Source organism: Molothrus aeneus, chromosome 6 (assembly GCF_037042795.1).
Source record: "Molothrus aeneus isolate 106 chromosome 6, BPBGC_Maene_1.0, whole genome shotgun sequence".
Classification (NCBI taxonomy): domain Eukaryota; kingdom Metazoa; phylum Chordata; class Aves; order Passeriformes; family Icteridae; genus Molothrus; species Molothrus aeneus.
In genome coordinates, this window is record NC_089651.1 from 58,451,650 (window position 1) to 58,466,250 (window position 14,601).

The 14,601-nt window shown below is 41.1% G+C and overlaps 1 protein-coding gene across 1 annotated transcript in view; it reads right to left on the reverse strand.

The window, feature by feature from the left end:
* Positions 1–14,601, reverse strand: part of KIAA0586 (KIAA0586 ortholog) — a 107,878-nt gene that overhangs the window by 56,181 nt on the left and 37,096 nt on the right. The window contains exons 29-30 of the mRNA XM_066552357.1: positions 11,978–12,117; positions 8,334–8,421 (exon numbers count right to left, since the gene is read on the reverse strand). Coding sequence (XP_066408454.1) covers positions 8,334–8,421; positions 11,978–12,117 — 228 coding nt within the window. The remainder of the gene's footprint in view (positions 1–8,333; positions 8,422–11,977; positions 12,118–14,601) is intronic.

The following is a 14,601-nucleotide window of genomic DNA, read 5'->3' on the forward strand; positions in this document are numbered from 1 at the left end:
CCTTGTCTTCACCTGTCACCAAACAGTATCCAGGCAATGTGTTGCCAGCACCCAAAAGCATCAAGACTTCCTGCTCTGATACTGATGCCTTTTATAAAAAAAATAAAAATAAAAAAAGGGAGATAAGAGACCTACTTAAATGACTGTTAAACCAAGTAAGGATGGTCATCCTAGGAGATCCTGTGGTGTGTGTGCCAACTGAACTGAGGCTGCCAGCAGCAGGTCTGCCTGAGACCTGGAATGGCTCCTAACTCAGCTTGGCTGGTATGGATGCATCAGGCTGTACACAGAGAGTGACTGAGAAGGGGAAATGTATCTTATTCAGAAATCTGCCTTGGTAGGCTGGAATCTGTGTGAGAAGCTGCAGCAGAATTCTGGATGCAGCAACTCCAACCAAGTGCCCTGCTGGAAAGGGAATGCTCTGAATTATGGAGTCACAAAATGGTTTGGGTTGGAAGGGACCTTTAAAGATCATCCAGTTCCAACCCCTGCCATGGGCAGGGACACCTTCCACCATCCCAGGTTGCTCCAAGGCCCATCCAAACTGGCCTGGAACAGTTCCAGGGATGGGGCAGCCACAGCTTCTGTGGGCACCCTGTGCCAGGACCTCCCCACCCTCACAGCAAAAACTTTATTCTTCATGACAAATCTACACCTGACTCTTTTCAGTTTTGAATCACTGCCCCATGTCTTGTCACTCTCTATCTATAAAAAGTCCATCTCCCTCCACCTTATGAGCCCTTGAAGGTACTGCAAGGCCACAGTGAGGTGTCCCTGGAGCCTTCTCCTCTCCAGGCTGAACAATCCCAGCTCTCCCAGCCTGTCTCCACAGCAGAGGTGCTCCAGCCCTCTGGTCACATCTTGTTGCAGTGACACACTGAGGCACATCCTTTAGAACAACCAGGAATCCCAATTTACATTCTTTACATCACTGCTAACAAATAGGCACGTGAATTAAACTAGTACAAGACCACAAAAATCAAATGCTCTTCACAACGTTATGACAGCAGATGATTTGCAAAGGGACTTCAAACTCAATTATTTGTCTACAAATGAGCAACAGGTTCAGGAGAGACTGTTGTGATTCTCTTGCACGATCCACCACAACACACAGGCCACAGAACAGCTAAACATGCTTGCTTTCTACTTGCACATCAGTTCTTTCTTATTAAACCATGGGCTCAGAGCTGTGGAACCACTAATTTGTGAGAAACTTCTCCCTCCAGAGAAGAACTAACTGGAAACAGCCCTGAGGCTGATGTAAGCATTAAGTACATGGGGAGTCTCTGTCCTTAGGTGCCTTGCCCAAGCCCATTAATTTTTTGTGTGTGTCCCCCATTTATACAAGCAATGTTTGCATGAAAGGGGAAAGCAGGTCAGCCCAGCCAGCCTGCCACCATCTGCTTTTATTCAGAGTTGCTCAAGATCAGTGCCAGTGGGATCAGTGCCCATTAAAGGGGTTTATTGTGTGTGTTTATTTTTTGCTCTTTACAATGAAGGCAACAGCAATTACTGTAAGTTTGTAAAAGTGCATACAAATCATAATCCTCAATACAAAGCTGCCTCAGTCAGATCCCAGCATGTTTACAAATCCTAGACAGGCTGTGAGAAAAGCTGTCCTGGCACAACCATTTCCACACACTGGGGAGGAGTGTGGTAGTGTCCAGGAGATCAGAGACTTGTATTTAATAGTTGTTATCAATTCCATCCCCTGTTTGCAACTCCAGCCGATTCACCAGCACCATGAGAGTCTTTGACAGAAGAAAAAGCCTCACATTGGAGCTTCACCCCCAGACAGGCTGACAAGAGATGGATTTATACAACTAAAACTGGAGCTGGTGAGAGATCAAAGGTAGGCTGCCAAAGTGGAAATAGCAATTTAGAGCTTTCAGCTAGTACATTCCAAGCCTGAAGAGTGGATATGCAGCAGCAAGAGGTACCCTTTCTTTAAGGAGAATTCTACCTAGGATGTGCCTGGCCACTAGAGACACAAGTTACCAAAACTCCTGAAATGAAATAAAATATCAAACACCCCCAAATAATTAAACAATTGTACAAAACCCCACCCTAACTGGCAAAAAGATGGGAAAAAAGGGGAAAATACAGAGAATTGCAGTGGTAGAACTGTGCTGCTTTGGTTCCAGGTCATCACAAGTGCTTGAAAAGTAAATGCAATTATGAATCTTTTTGAAAAACAAATTCCAATTAATTTGGATGTGAAATTCTTTACATTTTTATGATATACTTCAGAACAGAAAATCCTCTGAACCTTCTGGTGTCTGGCTGATGTGATGTAAGCAGTTCAGCAGGCACCTGGACTGGGCACCACATGAAATTCTGAGGTAAAAAGGGGATACAAAAGTGATAGGAAAAAGGGGAATGGCCTTAAGCTGAAGGAGGGGAGATTTAAGTTAGATATTGGGATGAAACTCTTTTTATTATATGGCACAGATTTCCCAGAGGAGCTGTGGCTGCCTCATCCCTGGAATTGTCCCAGACCAGGTTGGACGGGGCCTGGAGCAGCCTGGGACAGAGGAAGGTGTCCCTGCCATGGCAGGGGTGGCACTGGATGAGCTTTAAGGTCCTTTCCAACCCAGACCTGGCTGTGATTCCATGAAAAAGTTCAAACTCCAGATGTCCACTGGGTGCTTTGTGCAGCAGTGCCACAGGTTTTCAGTTTATCTCCATGAAAAAGGGACTGGACCCTCAATATTTTCACATTACAGCCCTCATATATGACTGAAATTGCAGTTTAACTGAAGTTTAACTTGTGATCTATAAAACACACTTAGAGGGATGCCACAGGTCACTGGATTAGATCACCTGGAATCCTTTAAAATCTAGGCTTGAAGAGGGAATCAAATGAGATTTTGCAATATTTACTTTTGAGCCCCAGAAAATCTGAATAAAGACAAGCAAAAAATCTAAATATTTGACAGTCTCCATAGGAAGTAATGCTTTCAGTAGTGATTACATCACTTTGAAGAAGTTTTTCTTTCCTTTTCTGCACAAAAAACCCATCTGGTGCTGGAATTTCACTGAAAATCCCTGCTGCTGTGTTCAGACCAGAGCAGGGGCTTGGTACAGGAACACACCCTGAAATTCAGCAAAATAAATGTATTTAAACACAAAGATCTTCTCAAAAGGGAGGCTTTGTTCTTTTTGCTGTATGAAAAGTGCGAAATGGTTCCCTCCAGAGATCACCCAGACACACAGCCAGCAGGGTGGGATGGAGGAGGGAAGTGTGAGGCCACAGAAAAGCTGTGCAGATTTCATGATGGGTGTGAAGCACCATCACACAGGCACCAAGGGAAGGTAAAAAGGGACATTTCCTGCCCTTGCACATGGCAAAAGCCTCAGCACAAGGTCACAGCAATGTCACTGCAGCAGGGAGAGCTGGGACACTGAGGGCTGCAGGAAGAGAAGAACAAACTCTCACCTTTGGAGAAGCTGAAGGAAATTGCTAAGGAGGGAAAGATGGGCAATGCATGGTGTGGAATTGGGCTCCAGAGGAGAATCCTGCTCCCTGAGCACAGCCCTCAGCAGCAAACCCTCACACTGCAGGGCAGTATGGCACTGCTGGGGCAGTTTTCTTCAAGTAGAAACTGTGTTGTCTCGTTTTTTTAAATTCTCCATCTGACCACTTGTATTTCAATTCATTTAGGCGCCTCAAAAAATCAAATTACATTCTAGGAATCCAAAAAATAAACTACACCTGTGCTTCACCTGCTTGTAGTTACAATTCTTCACACCTTTAGGGCAAGTAAGTGAGAGGAAAAAATGACAACTGTATGAGACCAGAGGAACATTTCCCTAGAAGAGATTTTTTGGGAATGGCTACAAAGGTGTGCACAGTGGCATGAAATTCCAGCAATTGCTGCTGTTTGGTTCCTCAGGATTCAAAGCTGAAGCAGCAGAACATCATCATCCACAGTGACAAATTCACATAAGATTTTGCCTTAAGCTATGAAAATCCAACTTCTGGTTTAACATTTTGTCTGAAAAATAATTGAATTAACTCAATGGGAAAAGAAGCAGCCACAGATATAAATGACACTTGTTAATAGATAAATTGTATTTACAAAAGCCAAGAAATTAAAAGCTCCTGTTCCAAATGTACTATAACACAGCTAAATATTTACTTAAAGGAATTCACAGCAGAAACTCTCAAATGTGGCTACTGAGGATTTTATGTGGGATATTATTCAGAATGCACACTTTATCACTAACATAGATGTTTTCTACTGCATGGGCTATTGTGTAGCTCCTATGGACACATACAGAATAAACAAAACCTCCCTGAGAACTAAACCACTAAAGCACCTAAACCACTTGGAGCACCTAAAAGGCAATGACCACTTACAGAAAAGCCAGAGCCTCTGTGGGAAATGCAGCCCTGCCTTTCCTGACTTGCCCAAATGTAAAATACATTAACTGAGTGATGTCAATGAGCCACCCGATAGCACAGAGAGGTAACTGGATAGGAAAACCAGAGGAAAAATAGATCAGAAACATCCCTGGAAGAGTTCAAGGCCAGGCTGGATGGGGCTTGGAGCAACCTGGTCTAGTGGAAGTGTCCCTGCCCATGGCAGGGGGTGGAACTGAATAATCCTTGAGGTCCTTACAGCCCACACCACCCTGTGAGTCTGTGACAAGAATTCTGAAGAAGCCCTGAAAAAAACTTACATGAAACACTTGCCTGAAAAATGCCTTAATTACAGCCAAGTGACTTCATTCCTCCCATTTCCAAAATCTCTCAGAAATGAGGCAAATTCAGGGAGCAGCACAGGCTGCACAAACTATTTCAGCCTCTCAGGTTGTGGTGGCTCTCCCTGCCCTGTGGAAGGAGAGCTCTGCTTTGCTTCACTGGCTGCTATATCCAGGCTGCTGTGGAGAATCTTTAGCAAAAGCCTTCAGTGAAATTCAGGCCAAAAAAAGAAACAGCAGGATATTAAGGGAAAAGTAAGCTTTCAGTACAATAGTCGTTGAGTTTGACCAAAACAGTTCCAGTTCTAAGAAAAAAAAAAAAGACCTTTAGCCTTATCCTAATCTTCTTCCTTCCTTGAAGCATCTGTTCCACATTTGCCTCACTCCACAATAGTTTTAAGAAAAAATAACCCAAAACCTAACTCAGAGCAATTCCTGGCTGAAGAAGAAAGACAAAGAAGTATTTAGTTATAGCCATATTTTCAGCATTACAGCTTTCAATGCAGCCTAATGTCAATGTTAACACAGAAGCAGCCCATTTTCAATACTCAACAAGGACTATGGAATTTTTGTTTTCTATACAGATTGTTTTAAGGGCTTCTTGTCATCTTATTCATTTATTCCACAGATCATCTCCTCCCACAAGCAGTTGTGCAATCTCTCTGTGGCAACAAAGCCAATTGCTCAGTGTCCCAATATTCTTTTCCCGTGTATTTACACTGCCTGAACACAATTCACTAGCTGGAGATAAAAAGGAATTACTATCATCAAGTTGTGCTCTCTAGGTCACATTTTGAGAGTCTATGCTGTAGGAAAATAATTAAGTGAAGATACATCTACCTCTGAGCTGCTCATATTAAAGTTTGAAATTGCTCTGCACTCAAGCATTGCCACCTGTTCTTTCATTTTAATTTTAAAAATTCTGAATCCCTTTAATGAAAGGCTGAAAATGCTTAAATCCTGGAAATATGAGCATTCACCAACCACAACAATTACTCTCCTATTAAATTCATGAAGATATATGAAAGAATGGTACAAAGATTAAAGGGTATTATAAAGCCAAAAATATATGTGCATGTATATTATGTACTACAACTCTGAGTTTTCAAACCACTGTCTCCACTGTGTCTAGAGAAGGCACACATTTCAATTAATAATACATCCAGGCTTGATTTTCAGTTGTAACTTTTCAGGAGACTTTTACCCTTTCAGGCATGATACTGTAGCAGATCTGAACTTCAACTTTCATTAGAAGCCATCAATCAAGTTTCTTTCAGTAAAAACACATGTTCACTGCAGGCCACAGAAATGTTTAAACAAAAGAAAGCTCTAATGTGTATATATGTTTATGGCCACCAAAAGATGAATCAAATCTTGTCATGTACTTATCAATTATATAAAAACGGCTTTTCAGCATCCAGCTTGAAGTCCAAAGCAATTCTCCTTTTCTCTGAACACTGTGAATTCACACTTCATCTCAGGGCTTTGGATTTCCTAAACTCTAATACCAAGCCGACCACTAACCCTTTAAATTCTGAGAAAGCACCTAAATGCTCCTGCTTCCAGAATGCTTCTCCATTTCCAGGCTTTCCTTGTCCCTTCTATCCCAGGGAAGGCAACCATCTGACACGAAGCTTTTATAAACAAGGTGCTTTGAACTTACAGTAACAGATGTGCTTAATTTTAAAATGTTGTATTTACTTAAACCCACATACACTTATCATGTTGCAAGTTTTCCTTTTTCTTTCAAATGCTTCTTATTAATTTTTACCCTCAACTTTTGGCCTGATTAAGGTCTCTGTGGTGAAGCTTAGAGAGAGGAGCCATTCTGGTTAAATGTGACAGACAGTTGTTTCCATTCTCTAATCCTTGAGATTTTTATTGGCTTATTAAATATGTATACTTCGAATGAGATTTCAATTATCCTGGTATATAAATCATTCTTTTTTTTCTTTTTTTTTTCCCCCTCTCAAAGAAAATTGACTACTGCCATCTCCTGGTCACACATTTTCAGCTCAGACACAACTGGACCATGCCCAAATTCCTTGTGTTACAGTACAGATAAATGCAGAGGTAAAAACAGGTAAACACAGACCTGCACTGAGTTGTGCCACTTCAGCTCTGGAGGCTTTTCCACTAATTATCCATAGATAATTTTTACATTATTCATAGCTTTCTTCATATGCAAACCATGGTTTTGAAATCAGGTTCCAAGTCCCACAACCAATAACATTGGCCTGGGGCTTTTCTTACCACTTATAAATATTTGAAGCAGAATAATTCCCTCAGAATTCGATGGGATGTTTTTAAAAGAATTAAATGGAAGAAGTTCAAAGAATTATTTTTAAAAGGGCTTGAAGGAAGAATTTCTCAGTACTAGGGTGGAGCAATTATAATTGCATATATTGTAGACAGGCAGGTTTTTAGATTCTTGTTCTTAGAATGTAAGATTAAAACTGGTACACATCTCACTGTAGCACCTCCACAAACTTCTTATCTGCTAAAACAATTACCCATGGCAGTCATGTGCACAGTTTATGCTATTCCCACACTGACTTGAACTACAATAAACAAAAGATATTCTCTCCCTCTCTTTCATCATCCTGAACACCTTTACAAACACTGTTAAGCAACCTCCAAAAATAGCAGAGATAATACTTAGTGTCCTTCAGAACAGAAAACCTTTATCTGTTACACACCAGCTTGAAATCCATCTCAAACCAGGTCATTTTAACATTGAAAATATCTTTTTTCTCCCCACGTTTGCATGATCTTAACTTCACATTATCTTTCAGTTCTCCTGCAGCACTCCTGTGTTTTCTGAAGCATAAGAGCCACTCCCTTTATCACAACATCATGAACATCTCCTTTGCTGAACAGCACTCTATAAAGCAATTAAGATTCAGTTGACTACAGAAAATGCACGTTGCAATGCTCTTGGCAAATCCAAATTTAAATAAATACTTAATTGCCAAGATTCTCATGACTTCCATACAGATACATTTCATAGAATCATAGAATGCATTGGGTTGGAAGGGAAATTAAAGCTCATCCAGTTCCACCCTTGCCATGGCAGGGACACCTTCCACCATCCCAGGCTGCTCCAAGCCCCATCCAAGCTGGCCTTGGACCCTTCCAGGGATCCAGGGGCAGCCACAGCTGCTCTGGGCACCCTGTGCCAGGGCCTCCCCACCCTCACAGGGGAGAATTTCTTCCCAACATTTCCCAATATTTCATCTGACCCTGCCCTCTGCCAGTGTGAAGCCACTGCCCACTGTCCTGCTACTCCATCCCTTGTCCAAAGTCCCCTCTCCAGATCTCTTGGAGCCCATTTAAGTACTGGAAGGGACCCCAAGGTCTCCCTGGAGCCTTCTCTGCCCAGGATGATTTTCCAATCCTTTCATTGCACCCCAACAATAACATAACTGTGTACACATACAGCCATAACTTTTTATACACATTTATACACATAATGTGTATAAACTCTGCATACAGAAATGTCTGGAAACGTTGTAGAGCAACGAAAACCAAATTTTAAAAAAATCAGCACTATTACATCAGGATACAGAAATATTGAGAAGTGATGTGCTTAGCTGAGAGAACTCTGCATATTGACACTGATTTACCTTCTTGTTGCATCTCCTCAGATTTCCTTCTCACAAAGATAACTCTGGGTCTCACAGTCTGAACGTGTGCAGCTCCTTGGCTTTCCTCCTAGGTACCATGCATTAAAATCACATTACAAATCTCACTTTTGATGTCAGAGCACAGCAAGATTACATTCAGCTTCAAGAAACATCCAAAGAACTTTTTAAAGATTCATTAAACATGTGCACTTGTTCTCCCTACATCTGACTTCAAGAGAATTCAGCTCTGAATTAGCCTATTACAGCTATTCCCTCTAGACAAACATCCTGGGAGCAGCAGGAATGGATGCAAAAGTGCCATTTTAGACCTGAAGACACAGGAGACTTTCAATTTTTGCTCAAAGCATGTAGTGGAAAGAACATAAAATTTCCCTGGCTTTCTTCAATACCCAGGATATCTCCCTGGGTATTACCCTCCTGACTAGTAAGAGAAAGATGAAAGAAAAAAGAAATATAAAAATTTCAGCACACAGGTTGGAAAACCCAAGCCAAATCTAAAAATTATTTCTTTGGCCATGTTTTTAGAACTGGTTGCTCCAAGTCCCATCCAGGCTGGTCTTGGACACTTCCAGGGATGGAGCAGCCACAGCCTCTGTGGGCAGCCTGTACCAGGGCCTCCCCACCCTCACAGGGAAGAACTTCTTCCTTATCTCTCATCTAACCCTGCCCTCTGGCAGTTTAAAATCACTGCCCCTTGTCCTATCACTATGTGCCTATCTGGAAGACTTAAACTTTCTCTTAAGACAGACAAATTTAAAGCAGACAAGATGAGGAAGAGTTGAAATTATTTTCTGAGAGCATGAAGGTCTCACGGAAATGCGACTGAAGGACACCAATATATTAAATTAATATTAAATGTCAGCAGTGTAAGAGTTCCCATGGGTCCATCAGAAGTGGTTTTTTTTTCTATTGGATTTGTAATACAGCAAAACTTGGTTTAAACTGAACCAAGCTGCAAACAGAAGTTTAGATAACACAGATTCATAACCTACAATTCTGCATTCCTGAAGATTAAAAAACCATGTCTTTTGAAATACTAAAAAATGAAAGCTAATGAGAATACCAAAGTGACAATCCCACTTGAAAAATGCAGATTGTATAAAAACACCCATACTTATAAAGGAATATTATGAAAATATTTTGCAACCAAGTGATTTTCTAAGATTTTAACAATGCATTTGGGACCTCAAATTATTTAGATTTACCATCTCTGAAATGTGTAGCCATGCAAATATGACTTCAATGTTCCTGTCCCTCCCATGATCCAAATGATTTATTTAGAATAGGAAGAGCTCAGCTTCCTCCAAGTCATTCTCTTGCTTCTTGGAGCAAAGACCATGGGGGCAAAATGGCCACAAATAACAGTCAATTCCTGTATTGTTGCTCAAGAATGGACAGGAGGGGTCAAAGTAAAGATGCATTTAGTCTGGCTTTCTGTCTAACAGTGGCTAAAAGCATATATAAATCTCAAAAAAAAAAAAAATCTAATGCCAGGAATGGAAGAGCAGCCAAGGAATTTGGGTAGATAAGAAAATTCCTGTATGAGTTAAGCCATTTGTTTTGGACTGAGTGACCACACAGACTAAAAGGCATTTGCTCCTGCCCTGTGTGAAAACTCAGGGCTCTTACTGCTGGTGGAAACCTGACCTACACACCAGTGCCAGGGAGCAAACAAATCTGGCAGCTCCACATCCCTGCCAAACCTCCCTGGCACGAGGATCCTGCTCACTCAGGCTGCAGGAACCACCCAGGCTGAGCCATCACCTCCCAAGGCCAAGGCCCAGCAGGACACCCTCTGAAATCCTGCATTTTCTCTGGTCTCTCAGCAAACTTTGCTCCTGAATAGATTTGTCTTCTGCCTTTGTATGTAGGTGATGCAGTTTGATTTCAGTGAAGGCAAACACTGTCTGGAGATGAAGAACAAGATGTGAGAGTCAGTGACTAACTTGTGAGGAAATCCTTCTAGAAGTCTGAAGTGATTGCTGCCTTAAACATTGCACAGAATGAATGAATCATCCTGAAAGCCTCAGTAGCTCCTGCTCTCTTTGCTGGTGTAATGTTACCAGAAAATCTGTTCCTGCAGGCAGGTGACAAGGCAGATCCAATGGCAGAGCTGAACACAGATGCCATCCTTAATTAAAGCAGGGGAAAGGTTGATCCTTGTCACAGGATAGATAAATGCTGTCACAACAAGCTTTCAAATCACCTGGTACAGGGGTTATTTTTTAATTTCACAGAAGGATGTAAAGATCTAGCAGAGGATCCCACAGGATGGCTTAACCACAGTCAACATCTCTCCTGCATGGGGCAATCACTTATAAATATGATCACTTCATAGAACAGATAGAAAGTTATCCTGTGAGAAAGTGATGTAGAGTTAAATCAGGAATAACCACACACTCAGGAACAAATCAAATCCAACAAAACCACACAAAGTTCTGGGGTTTGGTCATGTGGTTTGGAGGGAGGGTGAGTTTTACATGCCAGCAGGCAAAAAAAAGCTACATAAGAGTTCAGATGCAAGAAGAAGTTTCTAAAGATAAGATAATGTATAACTACCTACAGATAAAGGAGAAGATAATATATAATTATCTGTATATCTTCTCTGAAAGGCACATGTGTTACCCTCTCTGTCCCTATTACTTTTGGCTAGAATCCACTTTTGCCTGTGAACAGTAATTCCAAGAAAGTCTGTTCTGGTGAGCTCAAAGTAAAAGAGGTGTAACATTAAAAATCTTCTCTGAAGATGCAACACATCACTTCATGTGACAAATTTAAGAACTGCTCAGACACCAATGGCACAATACACATCAAGGCTCAAAAACATAAACCCAAAGGGAGTTTAACGCAAGAGAATTTAGGTTTCTAAAAATACAAATAAAACATCAAATACAAAAGAACTTCAGAGAAGGACAGAATTTATCCATGAATCCAGCAAGGATATAATGTTTTCAAACACACTGTGAAGGCTCACATACTAGAGAGCAGTCTGCCACCTCATCTTTAGCTTTTGCCACTTGTCATTTGAATTAGTTAGCAAGTAAACCATCAGTTCTAGGTAACAGCACATACTAATAAAGTAGCAAAAAATTAACTGTCTAGGCTTGAAGCAGAGATCAATAGGATGCTCCTCTACCTTTTAGTGCTCTGGGGTTCATCATCCTCACTGCCTTTCCAGCCCTGCCCTAGCAGGACAAATGAAGCTCCTGGAATGCTGAGTGGGTTACAACCCATGAGGCCAAGTTTCTGTATTTCTATTGTCACCTCCTCAGCCATATATCCAGGATTTACCCTGCATTTGAAGGACTGTGCCCCTAAAACATGGGACTGCCCTAATGAATGTTGTATAGGAATGGATCCTGTGAGACCACTGAAGCTGTGAGGAAGTGCAGAAAAGCTGAAAAAAAGGTCTGAGCTTTAAAGAAGGGATTTTGTAAGGATTTGTCACAGGAAACACAGTCACCTTTACTGCACACATGCACTTTGCCTCTTCTCAGCTGAATGTGTCACTTTAATGCACCAGTTCTGTGATGTCAGGCATGATAGTGAAACAGGAAAATTTATTTTCTCAGGTGTCAGTTTGCTCTTTCTAACTAGGCACAGGAAAAATCCCTTCTGCTCACCTGGGACAGATCCTCTGGGAGTGGTGTCATTCTGCAGCTTGGCTGGGCTGCTGGCAGAGCAGGATTTGAACCTGGCTGTGACTCCAGTTCAGCCAAAAGCATTGGACTAGGATTTGTATCTGCATCTCCAAGAATTTCTGCTGAGAGAAAAAACTTCCTTCATGAGCTGGAGCCATAATCTCCTGGCCAACTCTTGTGACAGAATGTGCAGCCTTTCAAATTTCCAACAGGGGGACATGCAATGTTAAAGAGAATTATTTCCTCCTTGCATGGCTCATTGTATACCCTTTAAATTGCCCTTGTGGGGATAAAAATGAAATAAGAAATACATGTCTGTGGAAATGGAAAAAAATAAATCAGCTTTATCATCTGTAGATTTGTAATGTGGCAGCATCTGAGAAAGCTTCAGAGCTGTACACTTCATCATACCATTATATGCTTAATGAGCTTTATCACACTTACTGCAAAGAAATTGGAAAAGCTTCTTCATTAAATGTTTCACTGCTGTATGAGCTAAAAGAAACCTGTATATAGTCTCTTTTAAAGGGATAATTTGCTATCTAATCCAACATTTATCATGGTTTTGCAGCCTGCAAGTGTGTAAAACATCTTTATGAAAAATGTACTGACAGCTCATGAACTAACTTTAGCCTTCTGCTATCATACAGAGCCAAAGAATGAATTTTAAGCCTAATTAACTATAATCATTGCTTAATTAACTGTAATTATTGTTCACTTTAAGACTGCATGTGCCACATTTCATTTGCATGTTGGTTTTTATATCCCTGACTTTTAGCATTGAAAACAAGGATTTACAAATGACAGATCATCAAGATGCTGTTATGTACCTACACGAGCAACACCTTCTCCATCCTACAAATGGACACTGTGCTCCCATAATACAAATAAAAACTGGTCACAAAACTGAAAACAACCCACAAAACACACAATCCCCAAAATTCCTACAGACACCTCTGGGGGTGACTCATTCTGCCAGAGGAACTGAGTATCCACTGCAAGGTTTCATGTGCAGAGATGCACACCCTGAAATTTGTGGAGTCTGACATCCATGGTTTAACTATTATTTAGTATTTCATCCTGAAAAAAATTACCAAATAAAATGATGGCCCTGCATTGTAGCTGTTGTGGCTGTCAGGAAATATTTGACTTGCACTGAAGGCCAGGCAATCACATCCCAGTGCAGAGAGAAAAAAGGTTTGGAAGGAAAGTGGAAACAATCAGAGATCATTCCTTCCACCCTTGACCCGACCTTCCCTCCAAAACCAGATTGTTTTCTATTCAGTAACAAAAGGATTTAGAAACAAGGATTTCTGTTCCTCCTTGATATGAAAACAACTCCTGTCTTGAAAGCAGATCCAAGCTTTTATACAATGTTGTTTCCTTAGCAATGCAACAAATTACTGTGCTGTGTTCAGAGGTGGGGAGGGAGGAAAGCTAAATTAAAAATCATCAGAATGCAACAGAACTCAGGCTGGGATTATAAAGATTATGTAAAAGCACAGGGCATTGCCCTATGGTAGTCAGTACAGGGCACTTGCTTCCTCTCAAAAATATGCTGCAATAAAGAATAAAAACAACATTACAAAATTTAGAGATAAATATAAAAATCAGTAGAGAAACACACTGCTGGTGGATTATCATCACAAGCAGGAGCTGGTCTGAAAAGTGTTAAGGTATTTACAGGACAGTTAAAGGGCATCCTAAATTGAATTAAATAAATTTTGAAATTTATTTTTAAAGATACAAGGAGATACAACCCTGTTATGCCAGATACAGCTATGGACAGTGTGGGTAAGGAGGACAGAGGGACAGACAGACATAGGGACAGGTTCTGCCATTAACAGACATCTTCCAACTCCATGGTCCTGAGCACCACTACAGACTTACAGACCAGAGAAATCCCAGAATTCCAGAATGGTCTGAGGTGGAAGGGACCTTAAACCCCATCCTGTTCACCCCCCTGCCATGGAGGGGACTCCTTCCCTATCCCAGGCTGCTCCAAGCCCCATCCAGCCTGGCCTGGAACACTGCCAGGGATCCAGGGGCAGCCCCAGCTCCTCTGTGCCAGGGCCTCACCACCCTCACAGGCAAGAATTTCTTCACCACATTTAATCTAAATGTCTCCTTTTTTAGTTAAAACCATTCCCCCTTGTCCTGCACTATCTGCAGATGATCTGATCACTGATTTATTGCTACATCAGTGTCCTTAGGGCTGTCTGACCTCTACCAACACAGAATCAAACAAGGGACTCAGAGAAATCTCTTATCTCAGGAAACCTCATGCAACCAATTTTCAAACAACCCTCAACAAACTACTTTAAAGGAAAAGTTTGATAATATATAAAGTACCAGAATATATTTTCAAGGCTGACATTGGTGTAGTTGTCCAAAATGTTAGGTCACAGCTGGTTTAAAAGGTTACTCTCTGTGTGACCAGTTCAAATGTTAATCACTTCAAAACCAAGCAAATATTTTATTTTCTCCAAGATTGTTTTTGCCATGTGTTAAACACATTTAATTTCAATGCACTTCCTACTGGTCAAGGGTTAATAATGTGAGATAAGCTTCTCTTGTCAAATTCATAAATGTGAAAATTAAAAGGA